General features: G+C 44.0%; 1 protein-coding gene across 3 annotated transcripts; it reads right to left on the minus strand.

Annotated features, from left to right (window-relative positions):
• Positions 1-13,310: 13,310 nt before the first annotated feature.
• LOC105908777 (overexpressed in colon carcinoma 1 protein homolog) lies at positions 13,311-21,941 on the minus strand. 3 transcript variants are annotated; one of them, XM_031565214.1, is made up of 8 exons: positions 21,901-21,941; positions 21,282-21,366; positions 20,681-20,760; positions 18,382-18,406; positions 17,164-17,199; positions 16,443-16,522; positions 14,686-14,719; positions 13,311-14,304 (listed from the first exon to the last, which is right to left on the minus strand). In XM_031565214.1, the coding sequence occupies exons 3-7, from the start codon at positions 20,721-20,723 to the stop codon at positions 14,715-14,717; spliced, it is 189 nt and encodes a 62-aa protein (XP_031421074.1). In that variant the 5' UTR covers positions 20,724-20,760; positions 21,282-21,366; positions 21,901-21,941; the 3' UTR covers positions 13,311-14,304; positions 14,686-14,714. The 3 variants fall into 3 exon arrangements, with proteins under 3 accessions (XP_031421074.1, XP_031421075.1, XP_031421076.1); XM_031565215.1 differs by lacking the exon at positions 21,901-21,941 and adding an exon at positions 21,685-21,723; XM_031565216.2 differs by lacking the exons at positions 21,282-21,366; positions 21,901-21,941 and adding an exon at positions 21,118-21,202.
• Positions 21,942-22,843: the final 902 nt, after the last annotated feature.

Here is a 22,843-nt window from a genome sequence, read left to right on the forward strand (position 1 = left end):
ATGTTGTGAACACCATGTCCGTAAACAAACTGGTACATACTGATTTAGCCACACAATACGTCTGGCGTTGGCAACGCAAGGGGGTTACATTGGTAGACTATTTTCAGTAATTGATAGATGAGCTGTAAGCGTCTAATTGTCAGGTGATGTTTTAAAAACATTTAATTGACGGTATTTACGAGAAGCTGTGCTCCCTTGGGGGAAGAACATACTTCAAATGACGCAAACAGACTTTTAATCTCGCTTTTATATTTAGACTGCTCCAGTTCGTAATTTTGTGGTTGGATCATCGTGAAGTGTTGATTATTCTTAAGAGTTGCTGGCAGAAATTGGAGTCAATATTTTGGCCGCCAAGCACAGCAATTTATTTACCCCCATTCCACATTATCCTTACCAAATCAACACAGTTCGCCAGGGCCTAGTCATGTCCATGAAGATGAGAATGCTAACCTTGCTTGGTGGGCCCAGGACCACATGGGTAGTGAGATGTTGTGAGATGCTGTGTTTTTGTGAGCTTGCTTGCAAGAGAGCGAGAGAGAGATGCACGTAATGCATTCCAGACATTCCCTTCCACACCGAGCCCACTTTGGCTACCTACCGGCTTCAACCTTCTCTTTTTACATTACAACAATAAACGGGCTGTCACTCAGGAAGAAATCCCCCCGTCTTGCCTCTCCTCTCTCCCCCGGCCCAAACCAACAGCCCTCTCCCGAGGTCAGCAGCCCACCCAAACTCCCACTCCTAGGGGCCGGGAGTCTCCGGCGTAGACTTGACCCTGACAGAGACCGGGGCTCTCCCTTACCTGAGAGTGTTTACCATGTGGTGCCATGGGGAGCTGTTGTTTAACTTGGTTGCATAACTGTGAGGAGACACCTCTGTTGGCGCAATGCGGACCAGATGGGGCCCAGTGGGGTGATATGTGTGTCTGCCCATGTGAGGATGTGTATGTGTGTGTGGGGCTGTCCTCAAAGTTTACAGCAGAATGTCACCTGGTCAGCCACAAACATGTTTAACGGGGAACCGTGCGCAGGAAAAGGACTTGAACGCAGCACAAGGGGCAAGCATGTAAAACAGGTAGTGAAAGAGCAATAAAGCACACAGAAACACCACATGGCCTCCTCTAATCTGGATGTGGTTATATACCAGGTTAATTATTCACTGAAGAGGTATTAGTCCATTTGTCAAACTATTAAAATACAGACAATGTATCGCCAATAAGCAACCCCAGAGTGCAGTGCAGAGAGGGGAAAATAGCCAGACGATACAAGATTACCTTCCTTCAACCCCACTCTGAGACATTTTGAAACTATAATTAGGAGTTTTAAGGGCTTAAGAACTTTGCCAAGAGAGTCCTGACATTGATACAAAGCAGGTGTAGGCTGCCTCTTATTCCTCTTCTCTTGTCCTCAAAAAAGGTGGGTTGGTTTAGGGAGGGAGACTGACAAAGGAAAAAAAGATGGGGGGGGGGGGGTTAGCGGAGAGATCGGTTCCGTAAATAGAAACCGGTCCATTTTTCAGCTCTTCAAGGTGCCGCTGTAGCGGCCGGATTGACATCCCTCCCTGTTGGGGCCGATGGCTCCTGCTTGACTTCATTAGGGAAGAATGCGTGTGCGCCACGGCTCGCTCTCTCCTCACGTCCATTCAATTTTCCCCTCGCTTTCATTCCCCCTCCGTTTTTGTTTTAATTCGGGCTCTTTGCAGAGGCATCCGATCCCACGGAACCTTGGCCATGTGAGAGCAGAGCACATTCCAACCTCCCAGACAGAAAAGGGAGGTGTGTGTGTGTGTGTGTGTGTGTGTGTGGAGGGGGGAGGGGGGGGGGCTGCTTTTAAACAGGGCCTACCTTTGACTTCACACGGGGTGAAAGCAGTGGGCCATGAAACCCCTCTGTGGGATGGAAGGGAAGCGCAGATCGACGGGGTCACTCACACACTACCTGGAGCCTCCCTTGCATGTAGAACACAAAGCTTCCCATTCCCTTATATTGACCTACTTTCCGAGGTGGTAGCTGTAATGTATGATATATGAAGGAGGCCAGAGGAAGGGGGCTGAGGCTGCATACTTCCCTTGCTGTCTGCACGGGGTAGCCTTTCGCCTCCTGTGCCTCTCTGCCGCCCGTGTCTCCGCAGAGCAGGAAAATAAATCACAGCACAGCCATGGGGTGGGGGTGGGGGGTGGGGACCTCCTTGAGAAGCAGAAGGTTGGGACTACAGGAGAGTATAGTGTGTGCGTGCTAAACCCGCTAAATCAAGAGATTCTGCTCCCTCCCCTGTTTATGCGAGCGGATTACTGTCCCCCTGCCACTGGTGAATTTGATGTTTTATCTCCTGCAGCCCTGCGGCCCCAGACATTCACGAGGCAGACGCCACACGGGCCTCCCATCTACTTAACACCTGGGGTAACCTGGGACATGGACCCACCAAAGGAGAAAGGGCTTCTTCCTTACATGAGAAAAAGGGCAAAGGAGGAAATGAATTGAGCCTCTGGGTGTCTTCAGAGGGGACTGGTATTGGAGCTGGCCTGGGAGAGTTGCAGTTGATTTCGGACACTTTCAGCCCACACTCTTGACATTTTGCACCGTGGCGATAGGTCCGAAGGATATGTGGTTTAATGTGACAGTGTGACCGCACTACACAAACATGCTTCTGCCCAGCGGTTGAGACACAACAAGTGCATTATCCCATTTGGCAGATATATGGGAAAGTTGACACGAATCGAGAGGAAAAGAAAATATACAGGAGAACGATTCTCTCTTGAATGCTAAACATTCTTACCAAAGACACCACGAGCCAAACCCAACACTGACCTTCAGAAGTGTTTTGTGCGTCAAGTTATTTACATGTCAATTGGAAACTCCATGGACACATTTTCCATTTTGAATGCTGATGGGCCTTCACGTCAAATATGGCCATGGCTTTTACAGGGGGAAATGTTTTGCATTTCATTGAAAATGAATTTACATCATAAAACTTGCCCCATCACCAACAGCATTGTTTTGAACCAGTTGAGCATTGCAATTAGATTAGTTGCAATTCTCTGCTGCCAATATGGGTGTCAGTGATATTCCACCTATGAAAAATTGAATACAATCAATAACAATGTATTCTGACCTATTCCCCCTTCATCTAAAAGATAAAAAACATATTACTTAACAGTTATTAAAGTAACTATATGTTGCTTGCCAGTCAGTTTCAAAACAATGTTTTCACTACACGTAATGCCATACAGTTGTTGAAGGTAAAAGAAAGTACATTGAGTCATTACATAAGAGTCCTAAGCATTGACCCCAGGGAATCTGTTGATTCCCCTCTCTGCGCCGGTGTTTACCTTTCCTTTTGGCCCGCTAGACGCATTACGACACGCTGGCCTTGTCTCTCGGCAGCGGAGGGCCTGCCGAATGAGTTTGAGTCAGTACCACATGTATGTGAAGTAAGACCAAAAAAAAAAACAGAAGAAGCCTGGGGGTTGTGTAATCCTCTGTAATAAGATGGATGTTCACACAAGCGTGTTCTCCTTCCCAATTCAGTCACAAACGGGTCAGGGATTAAGGATGATGATGGTTATCGGATCGCATCGGGAGGACAAGGCAAAGTAACAGGTCCAGGCAAGCAGGACCTTCCCCCTCCACACCGGCATCTAGTGCATGTTCTTAATGTGTGATTACATAAGGGTGTTCCAGGCCATTTACAAAGCATTCTTAACCAGTTGAATCACATGTCTGAAAAACATTATAAAATCTGAAAATAACCGACCTCTTAAAGGGTGACACCGCGAACAAGCACATAAAACACAAGACTCTGAGCGGTAGACATGGAGGCGTGGAGGCTGAACAGGTGTGAGCTGCCCAGGTGAACAGCCACAGGCCATGTCGCCATGGCGATATCCAAGCAGCAGAAAAGATGACAGGGTTGTGTCGTTTTTGGTCAAGCGTATACATGTACACACAAACACAAACAGACTATGCTTAGCTACAACCCTCTTCACATTTACCATACTCTTACCATATGTAAGAGTTGGCTATTCAAACCGCTATTTTAAGATGGACTAAGCTATATCACCATCGGCTACAACATGCCATGTGACCTTCAGAGCTGTTTGATGCTATTCCTTCAAAAATGATACATTTTTGTATAGGAACTCTTTATCTCATATGAAAAAAAGAGTCTTGCCTCAGATTTACACAACATAATCAAACTTAACTGTTAGTGCAAGGCAAGTGGCAGTTGGTAGTTTCAAACTTTGCAAATGAATACTACTCATTTCTACTGGATATGACACGATTTGACATGGGGATCAGTGTAGATGAAGTAGCCCTACAATCCAGGCTTTTGACGTCTGCACAGCGTCTGGCCCACATTGTGTCTTGAGCTGGCCAAGGACCACCTACTTTGAATAGAGTTGATTTACAAGCAACAACAGAGACGAATTCTATTAGCCTTTCCAGTTTTGTGAGCAATTGTTTTTAATAATCCATAACATCCTGAGGGCGGGCTCTCTAAGACTGAGCCCAATGAACAGGAGGCTTTGGGCTCAGACCTGAGCCCCATGAACATTTGGTTTAACGCTGTTAAAAAACATCAAGCTATCAAGATACAGATACAAGATACACAAAACATTTATAAAAGTAGAGAATTCCCTTCAATGTAGTGAATGTGTCTAGAACATTAAAACAGTAAAACATTGTCAGAAGAATATGGAGACTTTCACAATATTTTGCCTGTCGGCACAGTACATGTATACACTAGATTTAACACGTTACCCTATTTGTGCACTGACCCATGATTAAAGTTTAAAAAAAGGGCAGCTACAAAACTTACATAACTCTTGACCTGTCAGCACGCCAGTGAAACTCAGGCCAAGTTCGCCTGTCAGGTCAGGGGTCATGTGGAGGGCAGCGCTCGGTTGAGGCATGGACCAGCACCTCTGAGGCCAAACAAACTAGCACCTTTCAGTAACCCCAGACTGATGGCCTGCTGGAATGCAAGGTGCCAAGTGTGCACTCATTAGCCACTGGCCTGCAAGTCAGAGGTGACTGTTTGCGCATAGGGGATGGATAAAGCCTGATTGGAGTTAATGTTGTCCCCAAGCTGTCTCCTCACATTTGAAAATAATTACTTGGCAATCTTGGCAACTTGGCAATCTCGTAGACCTCTGTCTAGAAAAAGTGGCCTCTTATAAGGGGCTTTCCAACAACTCAAACTCTTGCATGTGCTTCATGTAGTGCAAATGTGGTGACAACCGATTGGTTGTGTGTTGACGTGTGTTATAGTCACAACACACAGCTGCAGCTCATCCTGCAGAGGGGTGCTGGGACTGCTGGCACAGCATCCTGCCAATGACAGCTGCTTCACAAAAAAAAATGAACAAAATAAATATCAGTAAATCGTGCAAGCTACCATTTATCCTGGGCTAAAGTCAACTCTTCCCATGGGGTGAATGGGTTCTTCCCTCCACAGCGATGTCAGACATCCGTGGCGGTGCACGGAGGGATCTGGTTGCCAGTCTCTGTGGGTCGCCATTATGAGATAGAAGCCACACAGCAGGCTATTTATAGGTATCCCTCTCCGCGACCACAGCCATGCCCGGCCTTCACCCCAGACCCCGAGCACGACTGGAGCGACCGACTCAGACACATCTTCCTCACCCCACAATTGCAGCGCCTGGGAGCCAGCTCTGTCAGAGGCATCTGTCAAGTGGTCCAGCCACTGTCCCAAGAGAGCGAGTCTGGCCAATTGGGTTTGACTGCTGGAGGTCTCGCGGCTGGGGTGAGGTGAACATTCTATCACCACCCCCCACACCCCCCACCCTTCTCTCTCTCTCTCTCTCTCTCAAAGCAAAGCTGGGGTTGGACTGGGGTGCAAGGTAAGGGGCCGAAAGCCACAGTCATCATATTAAAGGCTGATGAGGTATCATTACAGAAGTGAATGAAAGAGGATGTTAGGATGTCCCCCCCCCCCCACACACACACACACACACACACACACACACACACTCATCACTCAGTTGGGTCGTTACTGATGGCCATTGCTCTCGCCTCACTCATCTTACATAACCTCCCCCTATCACCGGACCTCACTCGGCAAGGGCCAAGCAGTCGAATGTTTTCATCCCAGATCCAAACATCACAATCGTCTGCCAAGGTCTCTTTATTCATTCAGATGTTTTTCTTCAGTTTCTTTCCCCCCCCCCCCCCCCCCCCCCCCCCCCCCGCCCCCTTTACCTGCCTGTCGGCGGGGCTGGCATCCTAGAATGGCACAGAGCTATGCAGAGCATGTTGGTGCACGGCCGGAGGGCACGCTGCGAGCACACTCAGTGGCCATGGTGACTGTGGTAACAGTTTGCCTGCTTCTCGGGCAGAGGCCATGACAGCTCCTGACAGCCTATCGTTTGTCAGGCAACGAGAGTAATCATTACGGAGCTTAAAATAGAATAATTAGAGACAGGCCGTTCACCACCTCAGCGGTTCCCGTCTGCCCTCGTCCCACGCTCACCAAAAGTGCATTCCGCTGATCCAAGCCTGGACTTTTACACGACTTCTCTGCTGCTTTTTTTGAGTTGTTTGTTTGTGCTTGTTTGTCATTTAATTTAAGGGCAAAGGAAACAGGACGTGATGTTCTTACCTCAGCTTTAATCTTTTTACTGTCAGTGGGTTTGTATGAGTTGGTGAGAAAGTACCAATCTCCTTGGTCCAAAGTTGGTATGATGCTGACAGGAAATCTTTAGAGCACAATTACTTTGAAACCTTTCAAACCCAACTTACTGAGCACGAGAGTGTGAAATATCAGGAAGACCACAATTGAGTTCATTATGTTGACATTTCACAGATCACTTCAGTGATGGTAGGCCTGGTCATGCTTAAAGCACACATTAAGGAACACTCTAGAAATCAAGAGCATAAAATCCTCTACATGATATACACAACTCATTGCTCCATCAACAGGTACATTATCAGTTTATTAGTAATGCAGTACGAGTTTATTTTCCTGCCATTTCCTCACAAAACCACAAGAAAACCTCTCAATGCTCTTGGTAACTACTCATTTCCTTTACAATCAATACTGCCCACACATCAAAGATAGGAAACAGGGACAAAGTCACGCAGTTGAGTTTGACAAACGATAGTACAGTGCCATGACTTACAGTCTACTCAGCATATCAGATATGTTTCCTTTTCATTTTCTGTCAAAGAACACTGGCGCGCTTTACCAAACAAGTTCACTTGAGTGGAAAAGGAAAAAGACATCCAAGAACAGTCTAAATTTAAAGGCTACTTCACTAAACATTCACAGATCAAGTAAACCGCACGTGAAAGTTCACAATGTAGACAAGTGTGTTCAGTATGCTATGATAAATTGCAATAGCCTGAATTCCTGTGTCCAAAGTCTGGGTCATGTACAATTTTGTATGCAAGTCATTTCCTCAGATGCGCATCCTCAATAATAGAAATGTATCCAGTTTGCAAGTCCTTGCCAAATAAAGTCCTGCGTGCATTCTAGGAGACAAAGCTCCCAAAGGTTCTTCCTACAGCACCTACGTTGCCTAAGTAAAGGCATTGAAGTGATGGGACAGCATGCTGATTTTGGACGCATAGACCACTGAATTTAGTTGGAAACAACAAAAAGGTTGCCATTATTAATATTTCATTTCATAATAGGTTGCTTTTCATCTCATAATTACTATGAGTGCAAATCCACTGTAAGTGGTCACTTTTAGGGAGGAGACTCTCCATAATTAGTTTTGCACAGACTGGATGATTTTCAAAACTTTCATCAAAGTATGCCTGTATCAAGGAGGGGAAAGGATATATGGCTGAATAATGGCATGTTCTCCTCATTGGTATAATCAGTTGTGGAGCACATGCCTAATGGCCTGTAATCTTCTGTTTCCTGGTATTAACTCCAATCAGCAATCAAAGTGCCCTGCAATTTATGATCTTGTAAAGACACATTTGGGCCAGAGCATCAAGCATGCACCCCATTCTTTGTGCTAGGCCTTTTTTTTTTAAGGAAGCCGGACGGGAAGGGTCAAAAAAATAAAACACAGACTGAGGGGAACCAATGAAAAAGAGGAATGCCATTTATTTTGGGAAAAGGAGAACATTCCTCCGGTTCATTAGCCTAAAGAGAAAATAGACTGCAGAACAAATTAATGTTAACTTTAATTTCTGGTTTTACATAAATATAAAGTCCTGGAGCGACCTGCGGAATGTGTGGGGAGGTGGAGGTTGGGGCGATGCATGCTTTGCAAGACTGAATGAAACTAAGCCGCCACATTTTTAACAGCAAGACTCGGTTGGTCTTGGCAGGGCTCTTTCCGAATGACTCTGGACTACCTTTGTGTTTCTCATTATAAATCTCTAGCATACGGAAAAGTTTAGCCGCTCAAATGCTATTAGCCACACAATAATCTGTGACCAGAGACCGTCCATGGCTGATCTGGCCAGGTTTGTTGTACAAGAGCGAAGGTAAACACGGCTGCAGTGGTCTGTCTAAAAACCAGGTAATTTTATGTCCCTCTTTGCGCTCCTCAAATGAAAACTTAACGGGCAGTATTTGTGCAGACTGGCAAGGCTATCAACACCCATGAGGTAACAGGACATAACCCCCTCCATGAATTACTGCTTTGTGTCTATGGCATGCCTTGGCTCACAGTAAGGGCTCATGTCCCCCGAACCATATTAACCTACATTCTTTCCAAATGCTCCTGGCTGCACTGAAGTGATCATTGCTAACATGCCCCCTTCCACCCCTCCATGGGTCTTTACAAGGGAAAAGAAAGGACAGTCTTTAGATGTAATCAAAAGCAGTGGATAACTGCTCCAGGTCCTACAAAGTTAAGAGTAGCATGGTACAAAACAATGCCCCCTGTTTCCCCCAAATAAAAATAGATACCCTCTTAAGATGTTTTCATCAGAAACACCTGGGTAGCCGGACAGAGGGAGTCACGGTGGGAATTGTCCATGGGCTCCCCTGTGATAAGCATAACAGGGACTTCAGCAGGAGGAGCATCGTGAAAACAAAAACAACAGAGATGTTACTGATACCGAAGCCCCTGTGAGGACTATTGGGTCCCTGCGGAGCTTTGAAGTTTCAGAGCCAGGGCCAACGCGGTACTCCCGTTACCCCAACACACACACACACACACACACACACACACACATACACACACACATACACACACACACATACATACAAAACCACTGCCCCCTGCCCATTCAGGATTAGCCTTGCTATGATTTAGGGCTGCTCTCGCTGACCTCCGGAATGCGGCGGATGACGGATCTATTTTCCTACATTGTTTCACCTGCTCTAAACGGAACCACATGTAGCACGGGGCCGCCTCGCCTTTGTCCGTGATTGGAAACACATGGTCTGGGGGGGGGGGGGCTTGGAGCGGAGTCGGGGGAGAGCTCCCCTGGGCCAGCGGAGCGACACCCAGCTTGAAGGGATGAGTGGAAACATGGATGGACAGAGACGTATCAGAGGTGCACTTGTGGTCACCAGACCATTGACACTGGACAGGACAAACAGCATGGGAAGTAGGTGAAGCTGAGGGCTCGGTTGTCCCTTACCTTGATGACAACATCGAGGCCATGGAGAGTCCCATGTGGAGAATGAAGGGTTTCGGTAATCATCTCAGCTTGCAGTCTCAACATGCAGAGGGCTAAACTGCTTACTGGACCCAGAGTGGAATGGAACAGAAATCCCAACTGTGGACCATGGGAAACTTGCTTAAGAGGAGGCTCTGAAGATGCAGTAACCATAGCCCTCAGGTCCATTTAGTCAAATAAATACCATGGTGAAATCCAATCAGAAACACTTTGTCACGCTTTTCTCAACATTTTACATAAGACACAGGATATCCTCCACTCATAATTTAATAAATACATTCAGGGGAAATTTTTTCTTCTGACAGGCGAAAGAACTGAACAAATGTCCGATGCACACACTCCCTGAAATATGAACTATGTCCTTACCATTACTGCTAGCTACGAGTTACAGGAGGCATCCTCTAGTAGAAGTGCATGTTTTCGTTTAATTAAAAGTGTAATTCTGAAAGAATGCTTCTACCAGTCCACTCCTGTATTAACTGTTTTGTGACCTGTAAAATGATCCTAACTTCGCTTGCTCTCAAAACACTCACCTCTTTCGTCGACAGAATGTAACTTCAGCACAGAAGTCCATTGCAGTGTGATTGGCAGTTAAGTGTGGGTACTTAGAGAACAGAGGAAATATCGATTTTCCAAATACTGGTCTCTACTCAATCTCACAACAGTGTGAGACTCTCCATCACCGATTAACATTAACACCAGTAGTGAACTCACTGGTGTAGGGTTACCAATATGGAACAGATAACTTATTGTTGGTGTAGGCTACACAAGTTGCCAGGATGTTTTGTGTTTGTAATTAGCGTGGCGGCTAGACTCATTTGGCTTGGTTAGCACTATAAAGCTTGTGATTAGGGCTAATCAGGATTCACTTAACCACCAAAAGGCCTGCCAGACCCACTCTGTGAACAGAAACGGATTTGTCTGAACGTAAGGAAAACATTGCTTGTATCAAATACCAACCTGCCGTTTCAAGTAAAAAGCTTTGCTGTAAAATATTCCAGAGGATTCTTTGAGCAATACAACTCTGCCATCTAGTGTTTTTTTCCTGTTATCGTCTTGTCCTTTGCTCTAGGTGTCATGACAAGGTCATATCTTCAAGAACCCTGTTTTTTCACATGATCTTTCTTTCTTTGTTTGGCTTAAATTAAATTAATGTTTTTTTTTCTGTAAATATATGGCAGTTTAATGGGTTTCTGTAAATATTTTGCCACTGAGTCATGTTTAGTTACTGCATCTCCAACATGTTTGTTGAATGTGACAACCTTATCTCTAGGAGAATCTACCCGGTAGCATGACCCCTTAGATCAAATGTCACTGTTGATAGAAGGCCCCACCCAGGACAAAGAGCAGCTGGTGCAGGTGTGGCACTGATGAAGTCAGGGATGTGTGGTTTGTCACGTACAACCAGAACCTCTCAAGAGCCTCAGAGCCACAGATCCCAGCCAGCAGGATCCCACACTCTCCCTGACACAAGACAAGAACACTTATTATGTGACTTACTAGGTTTGCAGTATGTTATATTATTATTTTATTTTTTTTATGTTCCAACAGAGAGCATTTTTCAATGATGACAGATGATTTTTTTTTTTTAACTGAGGAACTGGCAACGTTTGATATGTAGGCTGTTGCCGTTTTGTTTTTTTCTTCCTTTTTTTCTGTCACATATTGTTGTCATCACACCTACCAAACACCAACAGTGAAGCTACACCATCCAGGAGAGAGACTTTACATACACACTTTACATTTACTTTACGTACACATTAGAGGCACTGTATTCATAATTAAGTTTTCATTAGTGTTTAATCACCTGTAATTACGAATCATTGCTTTTTCGTTCGCTTAGAATGAGCCCTTCATATCTACATAGGGAGGGGGTCCGCTTCCATGGAGTCCACCATGTTGCACCACTATGTAGTAGCTCAGAATGGACAAACCATAACACTGGCTCTAGAGAGGGCCTTTCGCAATTTAATGGCAACTGACTATAGGCAACCCTGCACTCTTGGAATAGAAGGAATAATCTGCAACCTCGCCGCTAGATGCCGCTAAATCCTACACAATGCACCTTTAAAATACCTGTATTTTATGTGTTAAAGTATTATATGTGAGACAACGGAGTTCATATCACACTGTATGTCTGGTATATGCCACTGGTAGTGTATAATTGAAGAACGCACACTGAACCCAAAATGTGATTAGAAAACACTTCAATGGTTCAAGCCATTCTTTTGTGAGAGAGATGAAAACTGATATAGTGTCGATTACACATCTTTGCAATCTAGGGTGCATGTATCTGCATTTAAGCATAGAGGCTTTTGCATTACTATCTTGTGAGTATATATCACATCAATACAGAAATGCCAAACTCTCAAAGTTGTGACTGTCTTTGATCCATCCATAACTGGCCTCTAACTTAAATACAGATAACATTTACAGATTCTGTGCTGCCTGAGCCAATGGCTGAGATGACTCATTAAACACTATCCTTAGTGAGACCACGAGATCTACAGATTCAGTATAAATGACTCGTAGAAGATCAATCGTCCCACACTCAACTCGTCGTTTAATGACGACAAATGTTCCACTCCATACAGTCTCCATCACGCACCTCTGCTAGAACAAATGGCAATCCTATCAAAGCTATTGATTCTCATGGCCACAGTGAATGCACACTTTTGAGGTCAGCCAAAATCAATGACCACAGGAGAGAACAGACAGTATAAAAGACTTTAATCATAAATATTCCAGGTAGTGGTCCAATGAATTCCACAAGAAAGTACACTCATTTGGAACAGTTATTATGTACAATTTCAATGTTTTGATAACAGAGTATAATTAAGTTTACACAGGATGTACTTACAGAATACTTGTTTCAAAGATCTCTGCATCACATAACATCCCCCCAAGGCCTAACATACATTTTTTTTTAATATCGTACCACATCATACTGTATTCTTTCTTAACAAGAGCCCTCACATTCTGCTAGTCACATTTCTAAAAGCACTCTATGAACTGCAGAAGACCAGCTTTGTAGACAAAGGTTCATTGTCATTCTAACCTACAAACGGAACAATCACTGCTTTATTTTTTATCTTGGCTTGGCTTCAAACTACAAAGATGTAGAATGAAAATGTAATGTATGCAGTGTGTATTGACAATAAAAACTTACAAGGAGAAGACCGTGGTAAACACACAACATGTGCTTGTATTGCATTGACTTGGGACTCAATTATAACAACATTTTGTCTTTGATTCATAAACACATCTGTTATGGACAAGTCTATTTGGACAGCATTGTGTAGTTGACTTTTACTGTATGGGCAGAGGGTTCCTTCTCAATGGTGTGTGAAATGTGGCCTTTATTAAACAACGGGACATGCCCAAAATCCTTTAAACATAAAGCAGTCGAGTGGTAAAAAAAGATGCTGGTGCTTCATTCGTTTTTGCTGTTGTCATGGTGGATTTATTTTACATGTCAATGGTGGACCTCGTACATTCAGAGAAAACCACTGAAAGCTCAGGGGTATAAAAATGGTCTACTTACACACTCCTCCTGTGTAGCTACGGTCAGAGAGGTAAAGAATGCTGTCAGAAAAGTACACAGGACAACACACATCCATAGCACTGTTTCACTGTTTGTCTGCACTGCACTGGCAACTACTCTGTCTACAGTGTGTGTGTGTGTGTGTGTGTGTGTGTGTGTGTGTGTGAGAGAGAGATAGAGAGAGATAGAGAGAGAGAGACAGAGAGAGAGAAGAGTAGGGGAGAAAGAGAAAAGAGATTTCTTTTTCCTTTATCGTCACCTCTAGTCACACATTTCTACAGAAATCACATGTGTTCTGCACAATGCTGTGTGCCAATAACCTTGTTCTTGCATGAGTAGAGAGTCCCAGAGCATTCAGCTTCATTTTCACAAGAGACCACAACTGAATTACTTTTAGAAGTATTCATCATAGCTACTTCATGTCCTCTGAGTTATGAAAGGTAATACAGAGGGAAGCACAGAATCACACATCTCCCAAATCCTGTATCAGCAAACCACCTCAAATGAAAAATATCTTGAGAATACTGCAGAGTTGAAAAAAGCTTATTTATGCGCTGTCATGAATTAATTATCAAAGCACATAAGAAATGAAACCATAAGCCATTCTGGTCAGGGGAATAAAAAAACTGTAGCCCAAGGCCATTCTGCTCTGATATATTCCAATCCACGTCAAATCCATCTCAGTGGAAATGCAAGCATCTATGTATTTTGATGTTACACATCACATCTCATATGGAATTCTGAAACGCTGTATCCTGGAGCAATGAAAGTTGGATTTTTTTTTGTTTGTTTGTTTTCATTATTGCAGACCTGACAAAACCCTGTCTGGATACCTTGGCCCAACAAATAAAAGGAAAATGTCACACCTCAGGTAATTCCCTGAGAGGGAAATGCTTGGCTAGTGTGCCAGGGTGCCCACAATGCCCATAGTCCCCAGCTTCCATCCAGAGGCTCGATGCCCTTTGCCATGGGGAGAGTTTGTGGAGATGGCACGTAGACACAGAGCCATCCCTGCGTGGCACAGCGCTTCTCCACAGCCCACCACTGGGCACAGACCATTGTGATGCTATCCTGGCCGGGAGCCCAGAGGCTAGGATAGCGCACATGGACCATCGTTAGAGGACAGCCTTGTACGTACACAAGAGAATGTCTGCAAAGAGAAGGGATGAGAAGGAGGGGGTTGTTAGGTTAGGGTTGCAAGTACACAAGGGAAGAGCTGATTCCAACTTCTGAATGCTGGCCACTGTGAATGAGTCAACCATTTCATTTGTAAAATAATGGCATTTAATGGTCTTTGGTAGTAACTGTTTCCTGTCAGTAAAATAATTTTTCAGCACCATGGGCAGTCTTGCATGGTACAGTCAGGATTTTACTGTGTAATCAGTGCAATCTTTATACACGCACATTGTGCTATGCCAAGTGACCACAGAATGAAATTAGTTTTTTTGTGGCATAAGGGACCATTCTACTGTGCTATTTCTGGAAGCATTCTGTTTATTGTGGGTGTAAAAGTCAATGAAAATAACCATACCTGAGTTGATTTAATGCCACTCTTTTCTGTTAATCTGAAAGACAACCACATATGAACTAATTAGTCATGGATAGTTTGGGAAAGTATGCGTTTATTGTATAATTAATTTAATTTAATATGTTGTTACAACATTAATAATTAGCAATACTAGTAACAATTGATTTTAGAAGCATTCTGTCTGATTCATCACAATGTCTCCACAACATTTTGTGGTCATTCTGAGAGGTAATTCAACACCAGTAGCAGTCGACTAGTGGTACAGAGACGGTTGGTGAGTCTGTCCTGTTAATGTCATGAAATAAGAGCTAACTGCTTTGAAAGCTGTCCGTTCGTTTCCTCAGTGTGCTGATGGTTCTGCCTCCTGCATACGCAATCAGGCTTTGGCTCTGCCACCCACTGTACAAAGCTCCATGCCTGCACTCATCTAAATGCCAAATTCTGTTCCCACACCTTCTAAGATTTAATTTGCAGCTCCCTGCACAGATGTGAGTAATGCATGCACACACACACACACACACACACACACACACACACACACACAGCGAGAGAGAGAGAGAGAGAGAGAGCGAGATCTGGGACTAACAGGGAATGCATAATTAGCGACATTTGCTTTTGACCAAAGCAGAGACAGGCAGGGGTTCTTTCTCTGTGAAGATTATTCTAACAGTAACATGGCGAGGCTATCTTACTTCCAATTAATTGAGTGTTTCAATATTTGTGCATCTGTGAAACTAGATCTCAGTATATAATAGGGCCAAAGAGACATTTCCAGTCCCCTCTGACATCATGACAGAACTGTAACAAACAATTCCAGCAAGCTTCACAAATGGTCTATATGTGGCAACATCTATTTTGTAAGGGCCGTGTTTGCTTCCCTTTACCTTGTGATGAGCACCGGCTGAATCCAATTACTGTACACTTAAGCAAAAGCGTATGATTGCAAAGAGGAAACATGCTGTTGTTTCTAATGGCTAAACTTTATGTACACCAGCTGCATAATGCTTGTTATAATGCCTTGTCATATGAAGCTTGATCGCAATGCATTAGCAGACATATACATTGTACTGATTGAATGACACCACAACCAGATGTGCTTTGCTGATTGTGTCAATTCCTAATTTCTGATTAGAAATGCCGATTTGTGTGGTCAATATGCATTAATGTAGTCTAAATATCATCCTATTTTACCTGCATGATTTGTACAAATTGTAATGTGCCTGTGTTTTGCACATACAAATATGTAGAAAGACAAAACCCTTAGGCATATAATAGCATCTGCTCTGGTCGCTGGGCCATCATCAACAAATCCATTTGGAACATATAAGATCATCATTACATTTTTTTTGCCCATGGGGGAGTCACTGGAAGGTTAAATCTTCAGAATTTCAGAGGGTTATGTAGGCATGTGAGGTCTAAATGAATTAAACTCAATTACATGTTGGACATGGTCAGATGGCAGATAACAGAACATAGTGTCCTAACATGGCTGTAATATGCAGCAACCAGCAACCTATGGGCTATAAAGTCAGGGTAATAGAGATAACATCCAGACACACGTTTGCTTCTATCACAAACTGTACCAACTGATGTCATTTAGCAATTCTTCCTCTAGGAACTAAACTAATTCTCAAACCCACATAAGTGCAAAGGTAGGAATGGGGAGGGTATCTCCTCACTTTTGTATTTCTCTATGTTCTGGTGTAGTCACAAGAAGAGTGTGAAGGAAAAGAGTGAAAGTGGTCCGTTCTTGAGCTTACCTTTGCATGTGGACTTGGACTGGCTTGATGCAACTGTGTTCATATCAGCTGGAAGACCGACGTAAACCCCACCATAATTCCTGGGGACAGAACCAAGATATGTTTTATAAATGTAACTACAAATATGTGAAATTGTACACACACAAAAAAAGATGTGCACAGAATAACATCATTTTACAATCACAATAGATTCCTATTAGTTTTGATTCTGAGCACCACCTCCTCATGGCTGCTCTGCAGAACCAGCAGAAACATCTACAGAGTGATGCATTTTAGAGTGTCTTGAGAGACCTGCTCCTTTAAGACATGACCCAACAGATGAACAACGAAGGAGAATGGCAGGATGGCCTGTCCATGCGTGGCAGTTTTAATGGCTGCAGTACAAGCGGGGCAGAGACCCAGGTGAGTCTGGGATCCTCAGACACAAGCTGTGTTCACAGATGATCCAAGCAAACATCAGTCAACGTCAAACACTGTACTAGGAGAGGGACTGGTGCAGTACGACAAGACATACCATGACACTTTTGTGCTTTGCACTGCATCACTGAAATTGAATGCGCTAAGCAAGACTACACTGCCAGCTAAACAGCCTGTGGGCTCCTGCATACTTAATAAGGAAGAATCACAAGCAATCAGCCTTCCACTGCTGCCTCCAACGATTTCATGGCTAGGCCACAAAGCTCCTGAGACTGGGGAAGAACATTAAGGACCTCTGGCTTACCTTCTTTTCTCTTCATCTGGCGAGAGATCCTCTGTCCTGCAACAGGCAATCATAGATCAGCTGTTGACACAGTGACGTGTCCAAAACCACCAACCGAGCTAGCATCTGTCCGCCACTGACAAGATCCAAAATGACTCTCGCTTGTGTAACCAGGGCCAGTGGGCCACTCTCCCTGATACCTAAAGAGACATGCTAATGTCTCATGCTGGCAGCCATGGGTTTTAGCCTCCTTGCTAGCCTATCCACCTGCCATGCCCAAGGCAACGGGATTGATCCTAGTGTTAATTATTCATTTCTGTGGACACGCTCACATATAAAAACACTTATTTGTCACTAAATATCCTGTAATTCCAGGGGCAGTTTTTTAATGTTTGGATTTACTCTCCACATCTTGCAGTAAGATACCAAATATTTTGGGTCCTAGCAAAAGGAAAACAGCTTGTTTTCCTCAGTTTACTTTTACTCTGGCTGTCTGTGACTGATGGAGTTGGGTCTCCCTTGTGACAGGGATCTTGTGCTGAGCTCAGAAAAGTTGTGTAATCAGTCCTTTATTGGCGAGCGTGTAGCAACAAGCCTCGGGGGCAATGCTGTTACATGGAAGGCGATCCGATGTTTATCAGGATGAGAGGTTTTTGAATGCAAGCTGATTGATTCACGTTTGGGGAGTTGTTTTGGAAATGCCTCTCCTGTCAGCTGGCATGGTGAAAAATAGCAAGGGTGCTGAGGGACAAGGGAGGTCTGTGTGAACAAATAGGCTACTTCAGAGGGAAGCCAGATAAAAAAAAATAGCAGTCAAATCTCCAGCACCACTTTAAGGCACTACTTTGATCTGAGTAAAAACACTGTCAGCAGTAAAAAAAAAAACAACAACAACAACAGTGACAAAAAGGTCTAAAATGATATGTGGTCTACACACTGAAATGAGTATTTTGGATTAAAGCATGAACCATGTAATATGTCCACCACCTGCGGTTCAGTGCAGCTACTCTTTTGTACATACAAAAGGTATCACATTCACAACCATTTCATTTTGATCTCTACAAGCACTGTGTTTTGTAGACAAAAGCTAAAATGTAATCAGGCAAATCTGTTTACAGATACCTCTGAGCTTTAATGGAATTTGCCTGATTTAATTCCTGTCTAGGTTTTTTCCCAAACAGTATGTTTGTTAGAGGGGTTTTAACCTTGCAGCTGTCTTTGTCATCACACAATACTCACACATCTTTAGATGCTTCTGCAGGCCCTGTAGGGATCAAGAAAGAAAGTCTCAAGTCATTTTCACCAATCAAAACTAAATATGAAGAAACTTCACAGTGTCAGAGGCAATGAATAGACTTTTCGATCTTTTGCCATCAACTCTCTTTTCTAGTATTTGTAAATGTCCATAATGGGAATCAATGAGTCCTCCTGGGAATGGGATGGGGAAAAAAACATACCACTGAGGTCAATGGAGTATGGGTGAGTTTTAAGCACAGTGGAAAAACGGCCCTCTAATTGACTATTTTAGAGGAAGAAAATGAGGCTCTCTCAAGTGTCTCTCCATGCGAGCCTGATAAGCGACCACAGGCTTGGTCTGGTGGTCTCTAGTGGTACTCAAGCCCTCTCCAGAGAACACTCTGTGGTGTGTTTCGGGTCTTAATCACCCATGGCACAGAAACTCTGAGGGGAACTTGACATTGACCAGCCTGCTCAGGTCCTACAGAGGTCACCAACCACACCTGAACTGCAACACAGCTGGAGGCTGTGATGTTCTCCGGTAGGCTTCCGGTGGAAACCCCTCTTTAGCGAGGCATCAGACAACAAACTGGCTCCTCAAATCAAAATAGGCAAATTACTTAGGCATGGCCTGAGAGCCCTGACTCAAGGGCCCTTGTGACTGTTACATTTGTGCAAAGTGCAGATCTGTGTGCGACTGATCTGTGTGCGACTGATACATGTGCGCGTTCACCTTTTACCCTCACTTCACCCTAGGAGATGTATAGAGTAGCCACTATTCATGTGCACATAGCTCCCAGGGGTGGAACCAGGGTAACAGGCAAGGCATTCACAGAGAGAATGGCCTGAGGGTGACAATGATGGGGGCTGAGGGAGAGGCATGACAGAAGCCCTCTTACAGACCCTGGATGTGTGCAAGATCTGCAGGATTCTTTTTGCGGTCTCTTGTTTTCAATAAAATATACAAGGGAACGACTTACAGTACAGAGTTGCCCCTTTTGCCATGATCCGAACAAAGAAATACAATTTAAAAATGCTTAATTCCTAATAAGAATTTATGCGACACGTTGTATTCAGAACCATTACCAGTCATTACTTTGTTTACGTGTCTTACAATCATTTGTTGATTGATGAGATTTGAATGATCATCTCTAGTATTATAAGTACAATCTACATCTTACCTTTCAGAAATTATGTACTGCACTACCAAATCGTTCATATTTAACACTGACCTGTTTTGTGTAAAACAGAGCACATTTGAAAAGAGAACTAGCCACCAATGTGTTTATTTCCGCATGTGATGTGCCCTTTTGTGTCTTCAGAGTGAATGACAAGGCAGGGAGCTAAGTGAAAGGTGGGGGTGAGGTGAGGACAAACAGCATCCTTCACAGAGGTTGCACAACTCACACAAACAAAGACAGCACCACACAAGTAAAAGCCCACATTCATGGAAACGGGTGGCAGAGAAGGGTACAGACTGATCTGTTGCGAGACACACACACACACACACACACACATATATATACTGATGGTCTATCAAGACACACACACACACACACACACACACACACAAACATACACTCATATACTGATGGTCTATCAAGACACACACACACACATATATACTGATGGTCTATCAAGACACACACACACACTCATATACTGATGGTCTACAAAGACACACACACACACACAGACACACACACACACACACACACACACACACACACACACACACACATATACTGATGGTCTATCATGAAAGCACACCCTGAGCCAGAGCACACCTTCCTAAAGCAGCTGTGTGTGTAGATTGCAGACACGTCTCACCGCAGCTCCTCTCAATTAACTGCTGCATTTCTCCATGTGCTCAGCCAGTCTCCCAGCTCAGAGGCCCCCAGCTCAAAGGAAAGGTTAATGCACGGCACTCTGCCGAGAGCCAGGGGTCCCTACTGTAACTAACACGCGGCAAACCCCAGCTTTAACACCTCTCTCTTTAACACCCAACTCACACAAGCATGGAGAGGGGATACAGAACCAGCAGAGCCCGACGCTCATAGCCTCTATCTCTCTCCCTCTCTCTCTCTCTCTCTCTCTCCCTCCCTCTCGGTCTCTCTCTCTCTCTCTCTCTCTCACACACACACACACACACTAACACACACACACACACACACACACACACACACACACACACACACACACACACACACACACACACACACACACACACACATATATACATACGTAAACATACACATACCATGCGGAGATGTCAGGGAAGTGGGAATACACACACACTCACCTCCTCCTGTTGTGTTGGCAGCTGAGGAATTTCCACAACCCATCTTGCATCGATGCAGAGCAGCTGGCAAAACTAGTCCACTGAAGAAGAAGGAAACGGAGGATGAGAAGCGAGAGGGGATGAGTGTGATGATGATGATGATGACTACAGAGAGATGAGCAGAGGGCAATGAAGGCTGACAGTGGAGAAAGGAGGGACAGACAGAGAGAAAAAAGAGAAGGAGAGAGCAGAGGTAGAAGGATGAGAGCAGCCCTCTGTAGCCTGTTTTGCCTTTCACTCTCCAGTGCGTTCTGTATCAGTCTCCCTCTGCAATGGCACACAGACTGAGAAGAGAGCATTTAGCCAGGCTGTAAACGAGACAGAGAGTGCGAGAGAGAGAGCGCGCGCGCGCGAGAGAGAGAGAGAGAGAGAGGAAGAGAGAGATGCTTTGCCCTCACATGATTTGCTCTTCTCCTCCACCCTCCACAGGGTTGCCGGGGAAACGGAGGGGGAAAGGGGAGGGGTGGTTTGTGTTCTCTCTGTTAATGGCAAGCCTTGCACTTTTTACCCAAATACCTCACAAGAACTGGATTACATGTGCAACACTTGCTTAATTACTGACCTGAATATACGGGGCTATAGAAAGCAGAGGACCCATCGGGAAGAAACATTGTCCTTGCTTGCATTCCTCTATGTGGCAGTCTCCTCTGGAGGCCAGGATACCAAAGCCAAAGTAAATCCCAACATGACAATTCAGAGTGAGTGAACTATTCCCCCTTAGGCCTGGGGACATAGTGCTATCTGTTCGTAGCAATGGAATGGAATCCAGCATACTAATGCAACATACAGCAAGTTATCTTTGCTCTGCTATGAATTGAATTGACTAGAAAAAAATTTAATTGACAGCCTATATTGTTAAAGCTTCAGTTCTATGTGTGGATGAGCTGTGATAACAATTATGCTGAAGGTCATGAAATGGAAACGTTCAATTTCCCTTATCAAATCAAATACTGACATTTTAATACATTCAGTACTGCCAAGACATCAGTTTTGTGTCCTTAAATAAGAATAGGATATAATAAGGATCAAAGCTTTTTGTCGCATAATGTATTTCCACGAGAAGGTCTTATTCATGTATTAACACATTTTCAAATTAGGGTGTGAGGAACAAATATTGAGAATCATCTACTAGATATTGGTCCATTGTTATAAGAAACACATTACACATCACATGTCACAACCTCTGCTGCACACTCCTCTGTTCCTGTTCCTGTTCCTGCTCTTGCTCCATATGCTACTCCAGACCGTTCATCCTCTCCTGTGTTTTAGTATTTCCCTCGCACCTTAGTTTTCCCTCCATGTTTGGTTCTCACCTGTAGCCAATGTGTTAACTGAATTTAGTTCTCACCTGTAGCCAATGTGATAATTGAGTTTAGTTCTCACCTGTAGCCTATGTGTTAATTAAGTTTAGTTCTCACCTGCAGCCAATGTATTCACTGAGCTCCTATGTAATGCCTTGGGCTTTTCCTTTGTCTTTGTGTGTAATTGTTTGTGATCAGCAAGACGTTCTGGGTTCTCCAGTCCTGAGAACGTTGCCTTGTTTGCCCATCGTGGCACTTTGATTTATCTCAGTAAAACACGCCTTGAGCGTTTGCATCCTATTTGTTGTTTCAAGCCTCCAGTTTGTGACATCACATTAGTTTCTGGCTTAAAAATAGAGAGCTAACTTAGATAATATTACATTTTTTCACGAGTCTTCCCGCCCGGAACACAAGACTAAATTATAAATAGCCTGGGGAACTTGTGGGAACAACAGGTGTGTCTTTCCTTTTACATGACCATATATCACCAAGCTAGTTAGCTATCTACAAAACACCTTAAAATTGCAATAACCTGTGTAATGTCTCGTTAAACAGCACTGTAAAGATCATTATTCCAGAGGCTTAAAGTGTGAAAGGTATCTGTGTTGGTGAAACTGTAAAGCTTGCTTCTTTGATAGCTACATTTACCCTTGTGTGGGATCTTTGATAGCCTTTATTCATAAACTGTGTCACAAAATTTGGTTTTAGTGACCATTTTTCAAGCAAGAGCAATTTCTCCACTGTGCTGTGAATGAAGTGTTCAAACTGGTGCTTGCTGTATTGACTAACACAGTGTTATTAAATTGCATGACTCATCCTTTAC

This window comes from Clupea harengus, chromosome 3 (assembly GCF_900700415.2).
Source record: "Clupea harengus chromosome 3, Ch_v2.0.2, whole genome shotgun sequence".
NCBI classification, from domain to species: Eukaryota; Metazoa; Chordata; class Actinopteri; order Clupeiformes; family Clupeidae; genus Clupea; species Clupea harengus.

Excerpts from the sequence above, each read along its gene's own strand:
- LOC105908777 (XM_031565214.1), bottom strand. The coding sequence starts at position 20,723 with ATGGGTTGTGGAAATTCCTCAGCTGCCAACACAACAGGAGGAG. Across the intron at positions 17,200-18,381 it reads GCAGAAGCATCTAAAGATGT|GACAGAGGATCTCTCGCCAG; the intron begins GTGAGTATTGTG and ends TGCCTGTTGCAG. Across the intron at positions 16,523-17,163 it reads CCAGATGAAGAGAAAAGAAG|GAATTATGGTGGGGTTTACG; the intron begins GTAAGCCAGAGG and ends TTCTGTCCCCAG.